Genomic DNA, 19,851 nt, shown 5'->3' with positions numbered 1-19,851 from the left:
CTCTGCTAGCATCAAACTTTTATTCTGCAGTTTCTTCACCTTTCTCAGCCTTCCTAGAATTGAAAAAAAGTTGGGGCCTTGCTCTGAATTAAGCTTTGGCTTAAGGGAATGTTGTAGCTGGTTTGATCTTTTATCCAGACCACTCAAACATTCTCCATATCAACAAGAAAGCTATTTCACTTTCTTATCATTTGTGTGTCCACTAAAGTAGCACTTTTAATTTTCTTCAAGACTTCTCCTTTATATTTACAACTTGACTAACTGGCATAGGAGAGCTAGCTTTTGGCCTTTCTCAGCTTTCGACATGCCACGCTCACTAAGCTTAATCACTTCTAGTTCTTGACTTAAAGTGAGAGTGTGACTCTTCCTTTCACTTGAATATCTAGAGATCATTGTAGGGTTATTAGTTGGCTTAATTTCAATATTGTTGTGTCTTAGGGAATAAGGAGGCCTGAGGAGAGGGAGAAAGTCAGGGAAACAACCAGCGGTGGTGCAGTCAGAACATACGCAACATTTACTGATTAAGTTTGCCATTATTTATGGGCACAGTTCGTGGCACCTCAAAACAATTACATTAGTAACACCAAAGATCACTGATGACAGATCACCAAAACAGATATAATAATAAAGAAAAAGTTTGAAATATTGTGACAAAATGTGACACAAAGTGAGCACTGATAGACTGGCTTATCCCTGGGTTGCCACAAATCTTCAATTTGCAAAAAGTGCAATAAAAATAAAGCTCAATAAAATGAGATATGCCTGTATTAAAATTATAGGTTCAAGAAATGGATATACCATGTAAACCTATTTTTAAGCAAAAATGTTAGAAGAAAGAACAATAGAATTATTTTTCCCATAGGAAAGATTCCTTTGAATCTTTGAGTGAAAATTGCATTCATAAGATGTTTATTTTGGAAAACACTGATAAAATTAAAATTACCAATTTTATGTAGGATGTCTACTGAATCCTAATAAATTGTAGTATTTCCATTATGTGCAGAAATGAAAGATCATACAATTTAATTCTAATTCACAAAGCTTTTTTTCATCTCAGAGACATTCAGCATTCTAGGAAACTTTATAACTGAGCAAAAGAGATCACAATGAGAATTTGTCAAAAAAAAATCCCTTTAGTATCAGAAATTATTTAAAGGTATGATTTAAGCATATGTATATTTAATTCTAATTTTTGTTTTTCAGAGATTTATTCAGTATTTGGCTTCCAGAAATACACTGTTCAATCTCAGCAATTTTTTGGACAAAAGTGGATCCCATGGTGAGAATATTTGTATTTTATAATCTTTTGCCAATGCTTTGATTTTTGAAGTGAGACTATTAATCCAAAATCATTGCAACTGATAGCTTCATTGAATATTTAAGAATGTAAAAATAATTACATTTAAATATAGCTTTAAAATATTTAATTATAGACAACTCAGCATATAAAATATATATTAAGTTTATTTTGGGGATTTTTACCACATGTTTACCTTAAAAAGTAACAGTGGATGTGCTAGACCCACAGTTGTTTTTTATGAAGGTACAGGAGACAATGAAATAAATGATGCCTTCTCAATTAAAAAAAGTGATTCCAGTCTTAAATAAATTTTTTGTGTGGATTAATAGGGTTTGAACTGCATTCATTTGCTCATTGATCATATTCACTGTTTATCTGTTATGTGTAAAGAAAGCACATCAAGCAAATGGAACATTATCAGATGGCTGCATGAATTAAGTCTGAAACTGGCTATTATTTGAAAGATGAACAAAAATTCAAGGAAAATTTAAAAACATATTATGTACTGGAATGGTGGAATAAGTAATTGAATCATCCTGGAATGCCTCATGTCAAAAGTTTTTTGCCTACAAGCAGGATTTTAAATGGGGTCTGACACAGTTATTGACCCTATCCTAGGACTATCACCATTTAGAGAGTTTAAAAAAAATAGTAGTATGCAAAGCACAGTTGAAGGTGTTTTATTAATTAGTTTTATTTCTTCTTTCCACTCCCCCAGGTTATGATATGTCTACCTTCATAAGGCGCTATAGTAGATATTTGAATGAAAAGGCTTTTTCTTACAGACAGATGGCCTTTGATTTTGCCAGGGTGAAGAAAGGGTATGTTTTTGTCTTTCTTATATTTATTAGAGGAGAATAAGTCCTTGAGGCATACTTGATTTATTTTAACTAAGCTTAAATGCCAGCTAATTTTCTTGAAGGCCCAGTTTACAATAACCTAAAAAAAGAAACTCAATAAATAATATTGTAGAAGTTAGCCTTGAAGTTGTAATATGCATTATTTTATTTATATCTTCATGCAGAAAAATCTGATTTGCTTCTCAGTTTATATGCTATCACATTGTTTTCTTCTCTCTAACCCCAGGACAAATTATATAACATTTTATTTGTTAAAATTAACTCAAAATTTTTAAACATGTATGTACCTTCAAATAATTTACGAAGGAGGGAATTAAGACAAGATTCACTTAAAAGTATAGTGACTGTAGGTGACAATAGCAATTTGACCTGGCACAGTGATACCTGTAATCCCAGTACTTTGGGAGGTCAACCTGGGAGGATCATTTGAGCTCAGGAGTTAAAGAACAGCCTGGGCAATGTAGGAGTTAAAGACCAGCCTGGGCAATGTAGTGGGACTTTCTCTCTACTAAAAATCAAACAAAGTAGTCAGGTGTGGTGGTGCATGCCTGTAGTCCCAGCTGCTTGGGAGGCTAAGGCAGGAGGATTGCTTGATCCCAGGAGACTGAAGCTACAGTGAGCTACGTTCGTGCCACTGCAGTCTACCTCGGCAACCCTGTCTCTAAGACCCTGTGTCTAAAAAACAACAACAACAACAAAAAAGATGGAAAATAGACAATAGCTATATGAATGTTTTTTTGATTGAGGTGAATCTGAACTTTGATCTGTTTTTGAGGGATAGTATCATCCTAGAAAACACGTACATAAACACACACATGCACACACCATAATCAAACTAATTGTTGATACTACCAATAAAGAAAACCTCATTGAAACAGAAACACTTGAATTTTATCTATAATTACCACTTATTTCCCTCTAAATAGATGTATAAATCTAGTCAGAAGCATTCAGCCACATATTTGTGCATATCTTATATCTGTTCCTGATTTGACATAATGCAAGGTACTACAGCAGCTTTAATATTTTTAGTCTCAAGAATCCACACAAAAAGATGTAACTTTATTTTTGCAATGGCTAACCTAACCTTAGTTTTGGGCTACTTTTTTTTACCATGGTGGTGAAAAACATCAACTTGCATATTGAAAATAATTTATTGTAGATGAATACTTTATTATAGTAGGTGTTTTCCTTCACCCTCTTCTCACGAGAGATGATTCTAGTTCATATGCCTTCCTCTAACTTCTTACATGGCACCGTGCAACCATTGCTGATGTTCCCAGCTGCATTGTGATCTCTGCAATAGGTCCATGGCCTTCCTAGAAACTTCTGCCTCCCTGTATGAACACATGTGGACACTTCGGGTTGCTTTCTCCACTGTTGGTCTGGGAGAGACCCTGAAAGTTGTACTGCTGCTTCTCAACCATCACCATCACTGGATACAAGGGCTTGCTAAGAGACCTGAAGGTGGAGATGGGGCAGTGCACCCTCTGACATCAGCATTAACCTTCAATCTCATCTTCTGTAGCTAAACTCTTACCTTTGTTTGGGAAAAGTGTTCTTATCAGCATGCATTTTTCTTCCCTTGGTGGTTAATAGCATCAACCCTGTACTCCAAGTCATATGTGTTTTATAAACCTCTCAGACATGTTTTCTCTTTCTCAAAAAAAGAAAAAAATTGGCTTTTTAGAAAGTTTATCTTTTTGGGCAAAGTGGCTCATGGCTTTAGTCTCAGCACTTTGGTAGATCATGGAGGGAGGACTGTGAGGTCAGGAGTTCAAGACCAACCTGGGCAACATAGTGAGACTCCCATCCCTACCAAAACAAATTTTTAAAAAATTAACCGGATGTGGTGGCATGCATCTGTAGTTCAGCTACTCATGAGGCTGAGGCAGGAGAATCACTTGTGCCCAGGAGTTCGAGATTACAGTGAGCTATGATCATGCTGTTGTACTCCAGTTTGGGTGACAAAGGGAGACGCTCTCAAAAAAAAAAAAAGAAAAAAAAGAAAAGAAAACATACTTTTCAACACTATTACCTTTATTACAGAGTTAGAAAAATCCATTCAGAAATGCAGCTTGCCTCTTTTATCCAGACCGCATTGCTTTCTTCCTAAGGGCAGTATAGATAGAAAATAAACAAGCATTGCCTGTGCAGTGGAATAAGAATAGATAATAGATAGAGAGGGGAAACGACTACAACCTTGTAATGCCTCAAACTGATCCCACGGGATTAATAAGGAAACGGGGTGGTATGGGGGAATAGCTTAGAACAATGCATATGGTCTTGAATTGTCCATATCCAATGAAATTGTTTTTTGTTTTTTTTTTTACTGTAGGGCTGATGGTGTAATGAGGACAATGGCTCCCGAAAAGCTACTAAAGAGTATGCCAATACTGCAGGGACAAATTGATGCACTGCTTGAATTTGATGTATGTATCTCACTAGAAAATGTTTCTTACACAATCAATGTTGTCTTTCATTTGAAGATGGGCTACAGGTAAATCCAAAGATTTCCTTGGGAAGCAACTGTAGATCTTCTTCATTTAGATGAATACTTAGTTCAGACTGTTAAGCTTGGTAAGGATTGTTTAGGTTCCCCCTGATTTTTCTAAGCAGTTTACCAGGTGTTTACATACCTCATGGAAAAATATGAATGGTACATTCTTAGAACGTCATGTTCTGAGTAGGATAGTGGCTTCCTATTGTACTTGACACGATGAAGTATCTGCAAGATGTGCCTTCAGGCAGCTAAATAACTTGACCTGCTGTTAGAAATCTTTTATTTTATTTTATTTTATTTTATTTTATTTTAGAGACGGAGTCTCATTCTGTCACCCAGGCTGAAGTGCAGTGTCGCGATCTCCACTCACTGCAAGCTCCACCTCTCGGGTTCACGCCATTCTACTGCATCAGCCTCCTAAGCAGCTGGTACTATAGGCACCCGCCATCATGCCTGGCCAATTTTCTGCATTTTCAGTAGAGATGGTATCTCACCGTGCTAGCCAGGATGGTCTCGATCTCCTTACCTCATGATCTGCCTGCCTCGGCCTCCCAAAGTTCTGGGATTACAGGCATGAGCCACCATGCCTGGCCTAGAAACCATTTTATGTGGATTGTTTAAATCACACACTATCCACCAAAGAATTGTGTTTAATCTTAGATAAATTAGTGAATTGTTTCATTGTCAATATCCTGGTTATGATATTGTACTATAGTTTTATAGGATGTTACCATTAGGATAAACTGGGTAAATGGTATATGGGATCTTTCTGTGTTCCTTCTTACACTGCATGTAAATTTAGAGTTATCTTAAAATAAAAAAAATTAATTTTGAAGAGTCTTGAGGCTGGGCATGGCTCACACCTTTAATCCCAAACTTTGGGAGGCCAAGGCGGGCAGATCACTTGAGGTCAGGAGTTTGAGACCAGCCTGGCCAACATGGTGAAACCCTGTTTCTCCTAAAAATACCAAAAAAAAAAAAAAAAATAGCCAGGTGTGGTGGTGCATGCCTGTAATCCTAGCTACTTGGGAGGCTGAGATGAGAGGATCGCTTGAACCTGGGAGGCAGAGATAGCAGTGAACTGAGATCATGCCGCTGCACTCAAGTCTGGACAACAGAGTGAGACTCTGTCTCAAAAAAAAAAAAAAAATCTGAAATCTGATTCATGGAAATAAAATATTTTGACATGTAGAGACATTCTTAATTCATATTGTTCAGCCTTTTTGTATTTTGGTAGTTGCCTACAACAAAGATTTTCCTCAAATTTTAGTAACTTAGTGTCTCTGTTATGATTGTATGGTTTAGTCTATAATTGGGTGCTAATCACAACACCTAACTCCTGTGAAATTTCATAAAAGCAGCAAACCATCTTATTTGTTAACAGATTTTACAATAAAGACTTCACTAAGTATCTGTCGAATTGCCTTTTAACTTATTTTTCTTTTTTTCATTTATTTTTCTTTACTTTCCTTGCCCTTAGTAAGGGTTCTGTCTTGAAAGAGAAAGTCATAAAGGGAAAAAGAAAAGGATTGAGGAATAGGGAGAAATTACGCACCTTTGTGTTGATGATTATAGTAGTTTGGAATGGATGAACAGTTATGAGTCTCTAGAGTTATTTTAGAGGTAGCTGACTAAGGTATTCCCCATGCTATTCTTCCACACTGAGTCATTGCAGGACCCTGGAGTCTGAATTCTTTCACAGAAACTATTAGATAGGAGAAGTGGAAGAAATGTAACATAACAGTAAAAGTAACAAAACACCAGATGTTCAAAAGTTAAATTTGAATAATCTATGGATTAATCTATATAAAGACATATATATATATATATATGCACATATATCTGTCTTTTAATTGACAAGACTAACTTCATTGACTTAAATTGAAGCAAAAACATATGTAGTCCATCTTTTGATATTGGTAGGGTTACTAAATGAATTGCCAACGTTTGTAGAATATTCATGAATTTCTTAGTAGTCATTCGAGACATTTTAATGTGATTCAAGAAAAATTATGACTTGATATGCAGCTAATATTAAATTTTTCTGTTTTTCTAGGTGCATCCAAACGAACTAACAAATGGTGTCATAAATGCAGCATTTATGCTTCTTTTCAAAGATCTTATCAAACTTTTTGCTTGCTACAATGATGGTGTTATTAACTTACTCGGTAGGTGGAACATCTGAAACATGTCTGGGCTAATGGGATACACGGTAAGATTGATGAATTCTGTAGGGTGAGTCTCTTGTCTCACTTCTTGGCAGGCAATATTGTGTGGAATACCATAATAGTGAGTAAGTCCACAGATGGTGATACTGGCAGAACGATGTGGGCAGAGATGGTAAATCCATATCTAGGATAACTGGGTGCTAATCCTCATGTAGACAGATTGCTGCTAGCCACCCTAGTAAAAGGAATTAATCCTCAACCTCTTACTTGGTGGATGGCTTGTCTCCTTGGACTATTGTGTTACGATGAAAGCTCACTGTTGATCCAGGATGTTGGCCAACTGAGGACCCAGCAGTGATGATAGGCATATAAGCCTTGGCGATGGGAAGCCTATGCTGTTTAGCCTATTCATGACCTCCATTCCTGATATCATGCCCACTTCCTATAGAGTTCTCTTAGCCCTCTGATTAGCAAGAGCCATTTTGTGGGATATGCCCTTTGGTTTTTATTCAAGTGGGATGAAGATAGTCTCATGTTCTCTATCCATTCTGAGAAGTCCATCCATCACCTTTTCTCCAGACCTCCTTGTCACCAATCCTCCAGTTTTATTTTTTTCAAGTACCTTATCATCCAGGCCAACAGTTAGTTGCTACACATAATTTGGTGTAGTTCAATGTGTCTTACCATTTTTCCTTTTCCAAAAAGTAGAAAATTAGATAGATATATTTCTGGAAATTTGACTCACTGTGAAGATTTCTTTCTATGTCAAAGCCATCTCTTTGTGGGGATATTATTCAGCTTTTCACTTCCAGGTGGTGCCAACATGAGGAACCATCTCTAAACCAAATTTGAATGTTTTCTTCCTCAGTCAGCTGGTGATAGGGAACTCCTCTAGAGTCCATGGTATAATCTGAGGAAGAAATGGGAAAGAAAAAGATGCACTGAGAATATGAACCGTCTGTTCATACAATCTACCTGCTTATTCACAGCCTGCTTGGGGCTTGTCTCTTATGGACTGCTTCTTTTGATAATGGAGTATGATTGCACTTGTTCACCTTTATTGTTTGGTACGTTAGATAACACCCACTTTAGGTCTGATGATCACTTGATGTTCTTTGGTCAAAATTTAAGTCTCTAAAAGTAAAAGGTAGGTAAAAATAAACCAAGGTAAACTGAGGTAAAAGTAAACCAAGAGCATTTTTTCCAAAGGAGATTAGCTACTGTTTGAAGAAGACATGGCTCTACTCCAAAGCACTGGAGGCCTGTATTGGAGTGCACCAAAGGCACTCTACAGCATTTGAATCTGCTGTACACGCTTTGAGTACCTTTAGATCTGCTGAAACGGAGCCCCACGTGGCATCAGTTTGGAGAAGTTGCAGAGTCTTCCCTTAGTCTGGGCCTGACTCATCTGTGACACTATACCAAATGCTTTGCAGCACATACACATGTCCCCTATGTTGCCACCAAAGCAACATAGCAGACTTCTGCCCCTTTTTGGTTACAAAGAGTGCAAGGTACAAAATTTCTCTTTGACATAGAAGGAATTTCTCTGAAATGCACAGACTTCGGGGCCCTTAGAAACTTCATTGAGGTGGCTGGTCTCTGAATTTTCATGGATTCTGTCTCCCATACTTTGACATGCATGTGACTTATCAAGGCAGCTAAGATACCTTCAGTTCTTGCCCACTACATACATTCAGCCTTATGTCATCGAAATGATATCCTATGGGAGTATGACAGCCAAGAGTTTGATATCCCTGAAATAAGACAGTGAGGCTTTAATGGCATCTCTGCTAGATGACAGAAAACTGCTTCCAGTGGTTTCTGCTTATTGAGGTAGAGATAAAAGCATTACATAGTTCTGTAACTACATATGAGGTACCAGGAGCTGCATTGATTTTCTTCTGGTAAATGAGGATGTATCTGGAAACCTGCACATTAGCAGTTATCACCTGATTAAGTTTATAATCTACTGTTAACCTCTCAAATACATACATCTTTTCATAAAACAAATATGCAAGTATACTGAGGATGTGATGGAATTTCTACCCCTGTATCTTTGCAGAAATCAGAAAAACAGTATGGATTCTGCTAGTTTTAAAGTATATCTACTCAAACTATGCATTCAGAAAACTGAGGATATAACCACAGATAGTCTTGTGCAGTCACTGGATCTAATTTCCTTTTATAACTTAATCCCCATAAAGCCTCCACTCAGACAGCTAGAACTTTTAGTGACATTACGGGTCCCCAAGGAGTAGAATGAGCTTAGAGTCAGTGTCCCTGAGAAGTCTGGGTAGATAAATCTGACTTCTGGTTTCTGGTTCCACATGGAAGGACCTTAGAAGTCACAACTCTGTCCTAAAAATAAGTACAAAACTGAACAGACTGAAAAATCAATAGTTCTTCTGGGATCCACAAGAGAGGTGAAGACATAGAGAAAACCTCTGCCCCCAAGACTGGGGAGACAGGCAAATACAAGGAGTCATGGATTACTGGAACAGAGACTCATGAATGGAAACTGCCATAGGAACTAGTGTTGAAGTAGGAAGATTTGAACTGTAATTGATGAATTGTTGGAGGCTCAATGTGGCCAAGTCTGAGAGTTTAAAACTCCTAGGGAACCCAGTCATAGAGAGCACCACTTTTGTTTTACCTCCAGGAGCTCAACTAGGTTCCTATAGTAAATATTAGGGAAAAATCTGCTTGTGCTTCCAGGACGGGGAGAAGAAAAGGAACCGTTTTGAAATACGCCAGAGCACTCTTGTTCTTAAGAAGGAGCAACTACTTAACCAGAGTCTCACCTGATGTGCTGAGATTTTATCAGAGCCTAACTGGAGTAGGGCAAGAGAAATACCCAACTCTAGCCCACTGCATCTATCTTGTCCAAGAGGAAAAACCAAGAAGCATTTGTGAAGTTCACAATCCAGAGGCATAGACTCACTAAAAAGTGGGACCTAAACACAGGACAATGGAACACTTGACCTCCCCACACCTTAACACCACATTAATAAAGACCCATTTACAGAGTTCCTTTTACTTGGTACATCATGTACAGCTATTGAGAAAAAATTACAAGTCATAGTAAATGACCAAAAAAACGTTCAAAAAGACAGAGCAAGCATCAGAACCTGACATGGCAGGGATGAAGGAATGGTCAGACTGGGAATTTAAAGCAATTATGATTAATAAGCTAAGGGCTGCAATGGCTAAAATAGGCAGCATGCAAGAACAGATAGGCAGTGTAAGCAGAGAGATGGAAATCCTGAAAAAGAACTAAAAAGAAGTACTAGAGATCAAAACCACGGTGGGATTATTAGCAAACAGGACATGGCTGAGGAAACAATCTTTAAGCTTGCAGACAAATCAATAGAAACCTCCAAAACTACAGAACAAAGAGAACAAAGACTAAAAACAAAAACGTCAGAACAGAATAAGACTGTGGGACAACACAAACAACTAAAAACAAAACAAAACGTCAGAACAGAATAAGACTGTGGGACAACACAAACAACTAAAAACAAAACAAAACGTCAGAACAGAATAAGACTGTGGGACAACAACAAAAGGTGTCATATATGTATAATGGAATACCAGAATGAAAAGAGAGAAAGGAACGAAATATTTGAAATAATAATGACAGAGAATTTTCCCAAATTTATGTCAGACATCAAACCACATATCCAGGAAGCTCAGAGAACACCAAGTAGAGTAAATGCCCCCAAAACTACCTTGAGGCATATAATTTTCAAACTATTGAAAATCAAAGGTGAAGAAATAAATCATGAAAAAGCCAGAGGGAAAAATCACTTTGTCTATGGAGGAGGAAAAAATAAGAATTATGTGTGACTTCACCTCACAAACCATACAAATGAGAAGGGAAATGTTTAGTGTTGAGACAACCCACTTAACCTAGAATTCTTTACCATGTGAAATAGTCCTTTAAAAGTGAAAGAGAAATAAAGACTTTCTCAGTCAAACACAACTGGAAAGACTTTATTGCCAGTAGATCTGCATTTGCGAAAAATGCTAAAAGAAGTTCTATAGGGAGAAGGAAAATCATATGGGTCAGAAACTTGGGTCTACATAAAGAAAGGAAGAATATCAAAAGAAGAGTGAGTGAAGGTTAAATAAAAACTTTTATTTCCCTTATTCTTAGTTGTTCTGACAGACAATAGTTTGTTCAAAATAATAATAGCAATAATATATGTTTATGTATTTATATAAAGTATACACATATATGCTTATATATATATAGGTGAAATGAATGACAGCAATGATACAAGGGATAATAGGGAGGAATTTGGATGTTTTGTTATTATAAGATACACTATCAATGAAGCACTATGGTGTCATTTGAAAGTGGCCTTGGATTAGTTGTAAATGTACATAGCAAACTCTATGGCTACCACTAAAAAAGTAAAAAAGAAGTGTAATTGATATGCTAAGAAAGGAGAGAAAATGGAATCTTATAAAATGCTCATTTAAAACCACAAAGGGTAGAAAAAGAGTGGAAGACAAAAATAGTAACAAAAAACAAAGGCAGCAAATAGAAAATAGTAACAAATATGGTAGATACTAATCCAACTATACCAAAAATCACTTTAACTTCAGTAATCTAAATGCATCAATTAAGACAGTGATTACCAGAGTAGATCTAAAAACAAGACCCAACTATAGGTTGTCTATAGGAAATAGACTTTAAATATACAGACACACATAAATTAAGAGTAGAGAGATGGAGAAAAATATACCGTGCTAACACTAATCAAAATAAAGCAAGAGTAGTTATATTAATTTCCAGACATGGCAGACTTCAAAGCAAGGACAGTTATCAAAGATAAAGAAGGACATTACATAATGATAAAGGGGTCAATTTTTCAAATAGACGCAACAGTCCTTAATGTGTATGCACCTAACAGCAGACAATCAACAAGTATGTGTGGCAAAAACTGCTAGAACTGCAAGGAGAAATAGATAAATCTGCTGGTAGAGTTGGATCTTCAACACCCCTCTATCAGTAATGGACAGATTCAGCAGGCAGAAAATCAGTAGGGATGAAGGTGAACTCAACAACACCATTAACTAGATATAATGGACATATATCTATATAGACTACTTGATCTAAAAACAGAAGAGTGCACATTCTTCTCAATCTTGCAGGGAACATTCACCAGTAGAGACCACAATCTGAACCGTAAAACGATTCTTGACAAATTTAAACTAATAGAAATCATACAACCATCTGCTCTCAGACCACAGTGGAATTAAACTAAAAATAATAACAAAAATAACTGGAAAATCTCAGAATAGGTGGAAATTAAACACACTTCTAAATAACACATGGGACAAAGAAGAAAGCTCAAGAGAAATCTAAGAATATTTTGAACTAAATGACACTGAAAATACACCTTATCAAAATGTGTAGGATGCATTGAAAGCAGTGCTTATAGGGAAATTTATAGTATTGAATGCATATACTAGAAGAAAGATCTAAAATCAGTCACCTAAGCTTCCACCTTGGGAAACAAGAAAAAGAAGATAAAATTGTTCAAAGTAAATGGAAGAAAAGAAATAATAAGAATTAGAACGTAAATCAATGAAATTGAAAACAGGAAATCAATAGAAAAAAATGATGAAACCAAAAGCTGGTTCTTTGAAAAGATCAATAAAATCAATAAGTCTCTAGCCAGACTAAGAAAAAAAAAAAAAAAGGACACAAATTACTAATAATAGAAATTAAAGAGGGGAGACTACTACAGATCTTATGGACATTAAAAAGGTAAGAGAATATTATGAACAACTATGTGCTCACAAATTTGATAACTAAATGAAATGGACCAACTCCTTGAAAGATACAATCTATCTAAACTCACACAAGAAGAAATAGACAACCTGGATAGGCCTCTATCTATTAAAAATACTTAGTCAATAATAACCTTTGAAAACAAAAACATCAGGCCCACATGGGTTTACTGGTGAATTCTACCAAGCACTTAAGTGAGAAATTATACCAACACTTGACACTCTCTTCCAGAAGATAGAAATAGAGAAGATTCTTCTTAACTCTTTTTATGAGGCCAGCGTTACCTTAACTTCAAAACTAAAGACATTACAAGAAAAGGAAAGTGGCCAGGTGCAATGGCTCATGCCTGTAATCCCAGCACTTTGGGACGCCAGGTCGGGGGCAGATCACTTGAATTCAGGAGTTTGAGACCAACCTGGCCAAGATGGTGAAACCCCATCTCTACTAAAAATACAAAAATCAGCTGGATGTGGTGACAGGCACCTGTAATCCCAGCTACTCAGGAGGCTGAAGCAAGAGAATTGCTTGAACCAGGAGGTGGAGGTTGCAGTGAGCTGAGATTGTGCCATTGCACTCCAGCCTGAGCAACAGAGCAAGACTCCATCTCAAAAAAAAAAAATTAATTTGACTGTTAGATTACCAAGCCAGGCTATTAAATAGCTAATATTCTCAGATCTGCCTGTATCTTGTATTATATCCTGAACCATTAATTTAGTTTCCTAACACTTCTGCTTCAATATTTATAATACAACTGAGGTAAATTAGCTAATGTCTTAGATGTCTTCCATCATTAATGTCCGAAGATTGTATTAACTATTGCAATTGAAAATTGAAAATGCAGACTTACAGAAAGTACATTATTAGAATTAATACCATCATTTGAATTTTTCATTTATGTATTTTTAATAATCTTTTGCTGTAGGCTTGACTTTTAAAAAATTCAGTTTGCTTTTGAAATATGAATAATATTCATCTGGAAAAGAAAGTAGAACTCATAATGCCACCTATGGGTTAAAAAAATCTTTTCAACAAATTATGGTAGAACAACTGGATATCCACATGGGAAGGAAATGAACTTTGAACTTTATCTCAGTTAGTTGTTCAAAATATGCCTACAAATTCTTTGATACTCATCCCCTAAAAAGGTATGAATTGGCTGGGCATGGTGGCTCACGCCTGTAATCCCAACACTTTGGGAGGCCAAGGTGGGCAGATCACTTGAGGTCAGGAATTTGAGACCAGCCTGGCCAACATGGTGAAACCTCATCTCTACTAAAAATACAAAAAAAAAAAAAAAAAAAATACCAGGCACGGTGGCGCATGCCTGTAATCCCAGCTACTAGGGAGGCTAAGGCAGGAGAATCACTTGAACTGGGAGGTGGAGGTTGCAGTGAGCCAAGATTATACTACTGCACTCCAGCCTGGGCAACAAAGGGAGACTCCACCTAAAAAAAAAAAAAAAAAAAAGATATAAATCAACTCCTATCACCTTCAATGTGAGATGGACTTAGAGACAGACTTCTAATGAATAGAATGAAGCTGAAGCAATGGTGTGACGTTTTGATACTAAGTTATAAGAAACACCTTGATGTCTTCCTCACTAGTTCTTGCTTAGATCATTTGCTCTAGAGAAAGCCAGGAGTAAAGTTGTGAGGACACCAGACAGCCTTGTAGAGAGTTCCATACAGCAAGAAGCTGAGACCTTCTGTCAACAGGTATGTGAGTAAGCCACCCTGCAAGCAGAACCTTTGGCCCCAGACCACTGAGGGCTACAGGCACGGCCAACAGTTTGACTATAACCTCATGAGGCCCTGAACCCGACCCATCCAGCTAAGCCACTTCCAAATTCATGACTAACAAGCTGTGTGAGACCAGAAATTTATTTGTTGCTTTAACTGCTAAATTTTGGAGTAATTTGTTATTCAGTAGTAGATAATATGCCTCACAGCAGGCCTAGAAGTAAAATCAAAAGAATTATTGGCCTAAATATAAAGGTTAAAACTATAAAGCTTCTAGAAGAAAACAAGGACTAGGCAAAGATTTCTTAATTAAAATACAGAATTATGAGGCCAACATCATCCTGATACCAAAGCGTGGAAGAGACACAACAAAAAAAAGAGAATTTTAGACCAATATCCCTGATGAACATCAATGCAAAAATCCTCAATAAAATACTGGCAAACCGAATCCAGCAGCACATCAAAAAGCTTATCCACCATGATCAAGTGGGCTTCATCCCTAGGATGCAAGGCTGGTTCAACATATGCAAATTAATAAACGTAATCCAGCATATAAACAGAACCAAAGACAAAAACCACATGATTATCTGAATAGATGCAGAAAAGGCCTTTGACAAAATTCAACAGCCCTTCATGCTAAAAACTCTCAATAAATTCGGTATTGATGGGATGTATCTCAAAATAATAAGAGCTATTTATGACAAACCCACAGCCAATATCCTACTGAATGGACAAAAACTGGAAGCATTCCCTTTGAAAACTGGCACAAAAACAGGGATGCCCTCTCTCACCACTCCTATTCAACATAGTGTTGGAAGTTCTGGCTAGGGCAATCAGGCAAGAGAAAGAAATCAAGGGTATTCAAATAGGAAAAGAAGAGGTCAAATTGTCCCTGTTTGCAGATGACATGATTGTATATTAAGAAAATCCGATTGTCTCAGCCCAAAATCTCCTTAAGCTGATAAGAAACTTCAGCAAAGTCTCAGGATACAAAATCAATGTGCAAAAATCACAAGCATTCTTATACACCAGTAACAGACAAATGGAGAGCCACATCATGAATGAACTTCCGTTCACAATTGCTTCAAAGAGAATAAAATACCTAGGAATCCAACTGACAAGGGATGTAAAGGACCTCTTCAAGGAGAACTACAAACCACTGCTCAGTGAAATAAAGGAGGATACAAACAAATGGAAGAACATACCATGCTCATGGATAGGAAGAATCAATATTGTGAAAATGGCCATACTGCCCAAGGTAATTTATAGATTCAATGCCATCCCCATCAAGCTGCCAATGACTTTCTTCACAGAATTGGAAAAAACTGCTTTAAAGTTCATATGGAACCAAAGAAGACCCCGCATCTCCAAGACAATCCTAAGCCAAAGGAACAAAGTTGGAGGCATCACGCTACCTGACTTCAAACTATACTACAAGGCTACAGTAACCAAAACAGCAAGGTACTGGTACCAAAACAGAGATATAGACCAATGGAACGGAACAGAGTCCTCAGAAATAATACCACACATCTACCTCCATCTGATCTTTGACAAACCTGAGAGAAACAAGAAATGGGGAAAGGATTCCCTATTTAATAAATGGTGCTGGGAAAATTGGCTAGCCACATGTAGAAAGCTGAAACTGGATCCTTTCCTTACTCCTTATACAAAAATTAATTCAAGATGGATTAGAGACTTAAATGTTAGACCTAATACCATAAAAACCCTAGAAGAAAACCTAGGTAATACCATTCAGGACATAGGAATGGGCAAGGACTTCATGTCTAAAACACCAAAAGCAATGGCAACAAAAGCCAAAATTGACCAATGGGATCTAATTAAACTAAAGAGCTTCTGCACAGCAAAAGAAACTACCATCAGAATGAACAGGCAACCTACAGAATGGGAGAAATTTTTTTTTGCAATCTATTCATCTAACAAAGGGCTAATATCCAGAACCTACAAAGAACTCAAACAAATTTACAAGAAAAAAACAACCCCATCAAAAAGTGGGCAAAGAATACGAGCAGACACTTCTCAAGAGAAGACATTCATACAGCCAACAGACACATGAAAAAATGCTCATCATCACTCGCCATCGGAGAAATGCAAATCAAAACCACAATGAGATACCATCTCACACCAGTTAGAATCGCAGTCATTAAAAAATCAGGAAACAACAGGTGCTGGAGAGGATGTGGAGAAATAGGAACACTTTTACACTGTTGGTGGGACTGCAAACTAGTTCAACCATTATGGAAAACAGTGTGTCGATTCCTCAAGGATCTAGAACTAGAAATACCATTTGACCCAGCCATCCCATTACTGGGGATATACCCAAAGGATTATAAGTCATGCTGCTATAAAGACACATGCTCACGTATGTTTAATGCAGCACTATTCACAATAGCAAAGACTTGAAATCAACCCAAATGTCCATCAGTGACAGACTGGATTAAGAAAATGTGGCACATATACACCATGGAATACTAGGCAGCCATAAAAAAGGATGAGTTCGTGTCCTTTGTAGGGACATGGATGCAGCTGGAAACCCATCATTCTCAGCAAACTATTGCAAGAACAGAAAACCAAACACCGCATGTTCTCACTCATAGGTGGGAACTGAACAATGAGATCACTTGGACACAGGAAGGGGAACATCACACACCGGGGCCTATTGTGGGGAGGGGGAGAGGGGGGAAGGATAGCATTAGGAGATATACCTAATGTAAATGACAAGTTGATGGGTACAGCACACCAATATGGCACATGTATACATATGTAGCAAACCTGCACGTTGTGCACATTTACCCTAGAACTTAAAGTATAATAAAAAATAGAAAACTATGTAATTTGGAAGTATTATTTTCTAGACTGTGGATAACCAAATATAGAATTCGTGATTTTTTAATGCTTTATCTGTATAAAATCATTTCTATATTCTATTTATAGTATGCATTTTCTAGCTCATTAAAAGTACATAAAAACTGCAAAAAAATAAAATAAAATACAGAAAACATGAACTTTAAAAGAGAACGTTAACAAGTTGGACTTCATCAAAATTACTCATGCTATTCAAAAGACATCATTAAGAATGAAAATACAAGTCACAGAGGAGAAGAAAGTACATGTATTTATGTTTTAGGGATGCCTATCAAGAACATATAAAGAACTCAGTAATGAAGCCACTCAATTTTTATAATGTACAAAAGATTTGAATAGACACTTTACGAAAGAAGATATTAAGTGGCTAAGAAAGATATAAAAAAATTCTCAATGTCATTAGTTACTGAGGAAATGTAAACTAAAATCACAGTAAGATACCTTTTGGACCTACTAGACTCACTAAAATTAAAACTACTGATGGTATCAAGTATTAGTGAGAATGTACAGTAACTGGAACTCCTATACACATCTGATAGGAGTGTAAAATGGTAAAACGTCAAATGTTTTACCATTTTACATTTACTGTTTTACTTTAACAGTTGAACATACACCTAACTTACGACCCACTAAGATCATATCCTGGATACTTACCCAAGAGAAATAAAAACCAGTGTCCATACAAAGACTAGCGCATGAATGTTCAAAAATGTTCATAATAGAAAAAAACATAAACTAAATATTCATTAATAGGTACATAAACAAAACAAGACATATATATATTACACAGTGCTACTCAACAATAAAAAGGAATGAACCGTTACATTTATGTAATAACATAAATGAATTTCAAAATCATTAGGTTGAAAGAAACCAAAGAAAAGACAGTTCATGCTGTATGGCTATTTACATAAAATTTTAGAAAATGCAAACTAACTTACAGTGACAGAAAGTAGACCAGTGATTACCCATGGTTCAGAGTAGAGGAAGGAATGAACTACAAAGAGACACAAGAAATCTTTTGGGAGTAATAAAAATGTTCTGTACTGCTGTGGTTTGAATGCCCCCTCCAAAACTCATATTGGAATTTAATTGGCATTGTGGTGATATTAAGAGGTGAAACTTTTAAGAAGTGACTTTTCTCAGGCATGCAGTCTCTCACCATGTGATACCTTCTGTCATGTTATGATGCAGCAAGAAGGCCCTTATCAGATACAGCCCCTTGATCTTGGACTTCCAGCCACAAGAACTGTGAGCCAAATAAATCTTTTTTTTTTTTTTTTTTTACAAATTATCTAGTGTGTGGTATTCCATGATAGCAGCAGAAAATGGACTGACATGTACCTTGCTTGTGACAGTAATTGATGTTGCATATAAGTGCCAATACACATAAAATCTGCACCTTAAATGAATGTAATATATTCTATATAAATAATAGCTCAGTAAATTTTATTTAAAATTAAAAAAGAAAAGGAAATTACATGAATATAGTTGAAAAATCCTCAACAAAATATTAGCAAATTAAATCCAACAATGTATAAAAAGAATTATAAACCAAGACCAAGGGGATTTACCCAGGTATGCAAAGCTGGTTCAACATTTGAAAATCAATTAATGTAATCTGCCACATCAAAAAGCTAGAAGAGAAAAATCATATGATCATGTCAGTAGATACAAGAAAAGAATTTGATGAAATCCAACACCCATTGATGATAAAAAATTATCAGCAAACTAGGAATAGAGGGGGAACTTCGTCAACTTGATAAAGAATATGTACAAAAACTTAATAGCTAACATCATATTTAATGGTGAAAAAGCTAGAAGCTTTCCCAGTAAGATCAGGAGGAAGGCAAAGTGTCCCCTCTCACCACTGCTTTTCACCATCATACTGGAAGTTCTAGCTAATGCAGTAAGACAAGAAATGGAGATGAGAGGTATACAGATTTGGGATGGAGCAATAAGACTTCTTTGTTCCCAGATTATATGACCATGTATTGTAGAAAATCCAAAAGAATTGACAAAAAAAACTCCTGGAACTAATAAGCAATTATAGCAAGGTTGCTAGAAAAATGGTTAATGTACAAAAGTCAGTTGCTTTCTGATATACTAGCAATGAACAAGCAGAATTTGAAATTAAAAACACAATGCCGTTAACATCAACACTCCCTAAAATGAAATACTTAGGTATAAACTTAACAAAATGTCTATAAGATCTATATGAGGAAAACTATACAACTCTTATGAAAGAAATCAAACAACTAATAAATGGAGAGATGTTCCGTGTTCATGGATAAGAAGGTTCCACTTTGGGAGGCCGAGATGGGCGGATCACGAGGTCAGGAGATCGAGACCATCCTGGCTAACACAGTGAAACCCCGTCTCTACTAAAAATACAAAAAAAAACTAGCCGGGCGAGATGGCGGGCGCCTGTAGTCCCAGCTACTCGGGAGGCTGAGGCAGGAGAATGGCGTAAACCCGAGAGGCGGAGCTTGCAGTGAGCTGAGATCCGGCCACTGCACTCCAGCCTGCGCGACAGAGCGAGAGTCCGTCTAAAAAAAAAAAAAAAAAAAAAAAAAGAAGGTTCAATATTGT

The 19,851-nt window shown here is 36.6% G+C and overlaps 1 protein-coding gene across 20 annotated transcripts in view; it reads left to right on the top strand.

Moving 5' to 3' along the window:
* Nucleotides 1–19,851, top strand: part of SNAP91 (synaptosome associated protein 91) — a 166,693-nt gene that overhangs the window by 46,410 nt on the left and 100,432 nt on the right. For all 20 annotated transcript variants that reach the window (XM_050788125.1, XM_050788136.1, XM_050788131.1 and 17 more), the window contains exons 4-7: nt 1,204–1,279; nt 2,019–2,121; nt 4,499–4,592; nt 6,720–6,831. In XM_050788125.1, coding sequence (XP_050644082.1) covers nt 1,204–1,279; nt 2,019–2,121; nt 4,499–4,592; nt 6,720–6,831 — 385 coding nt within the window. The remainder of the gene's footprint in view (nt 1–1,203; nt 1,280–2,018; nt 2,122–4,498; nt 4,593–6,719; nt 6,832–19,851) is intronic.

This window comes from Macaca thibetana, chromosome 4 (assembly GCF_024542745.1).
Source record: "Macaca thibetana thibetana isolate TM-01 chromosome 4, ASM2454274v1, whole genome shotgun sequence".
In the NCBI taxonomy this organism is placed as follows: Eukaryota; Metazoa; Chordata; class Mammalia; order Primates; family Cercopithecidae; genus Macaca; species Macaca thibetana.
Note: the sequence above shows the minus strand (reverse complement) of the source record. Positions and strands in the feature narration are given on the sequence as shown.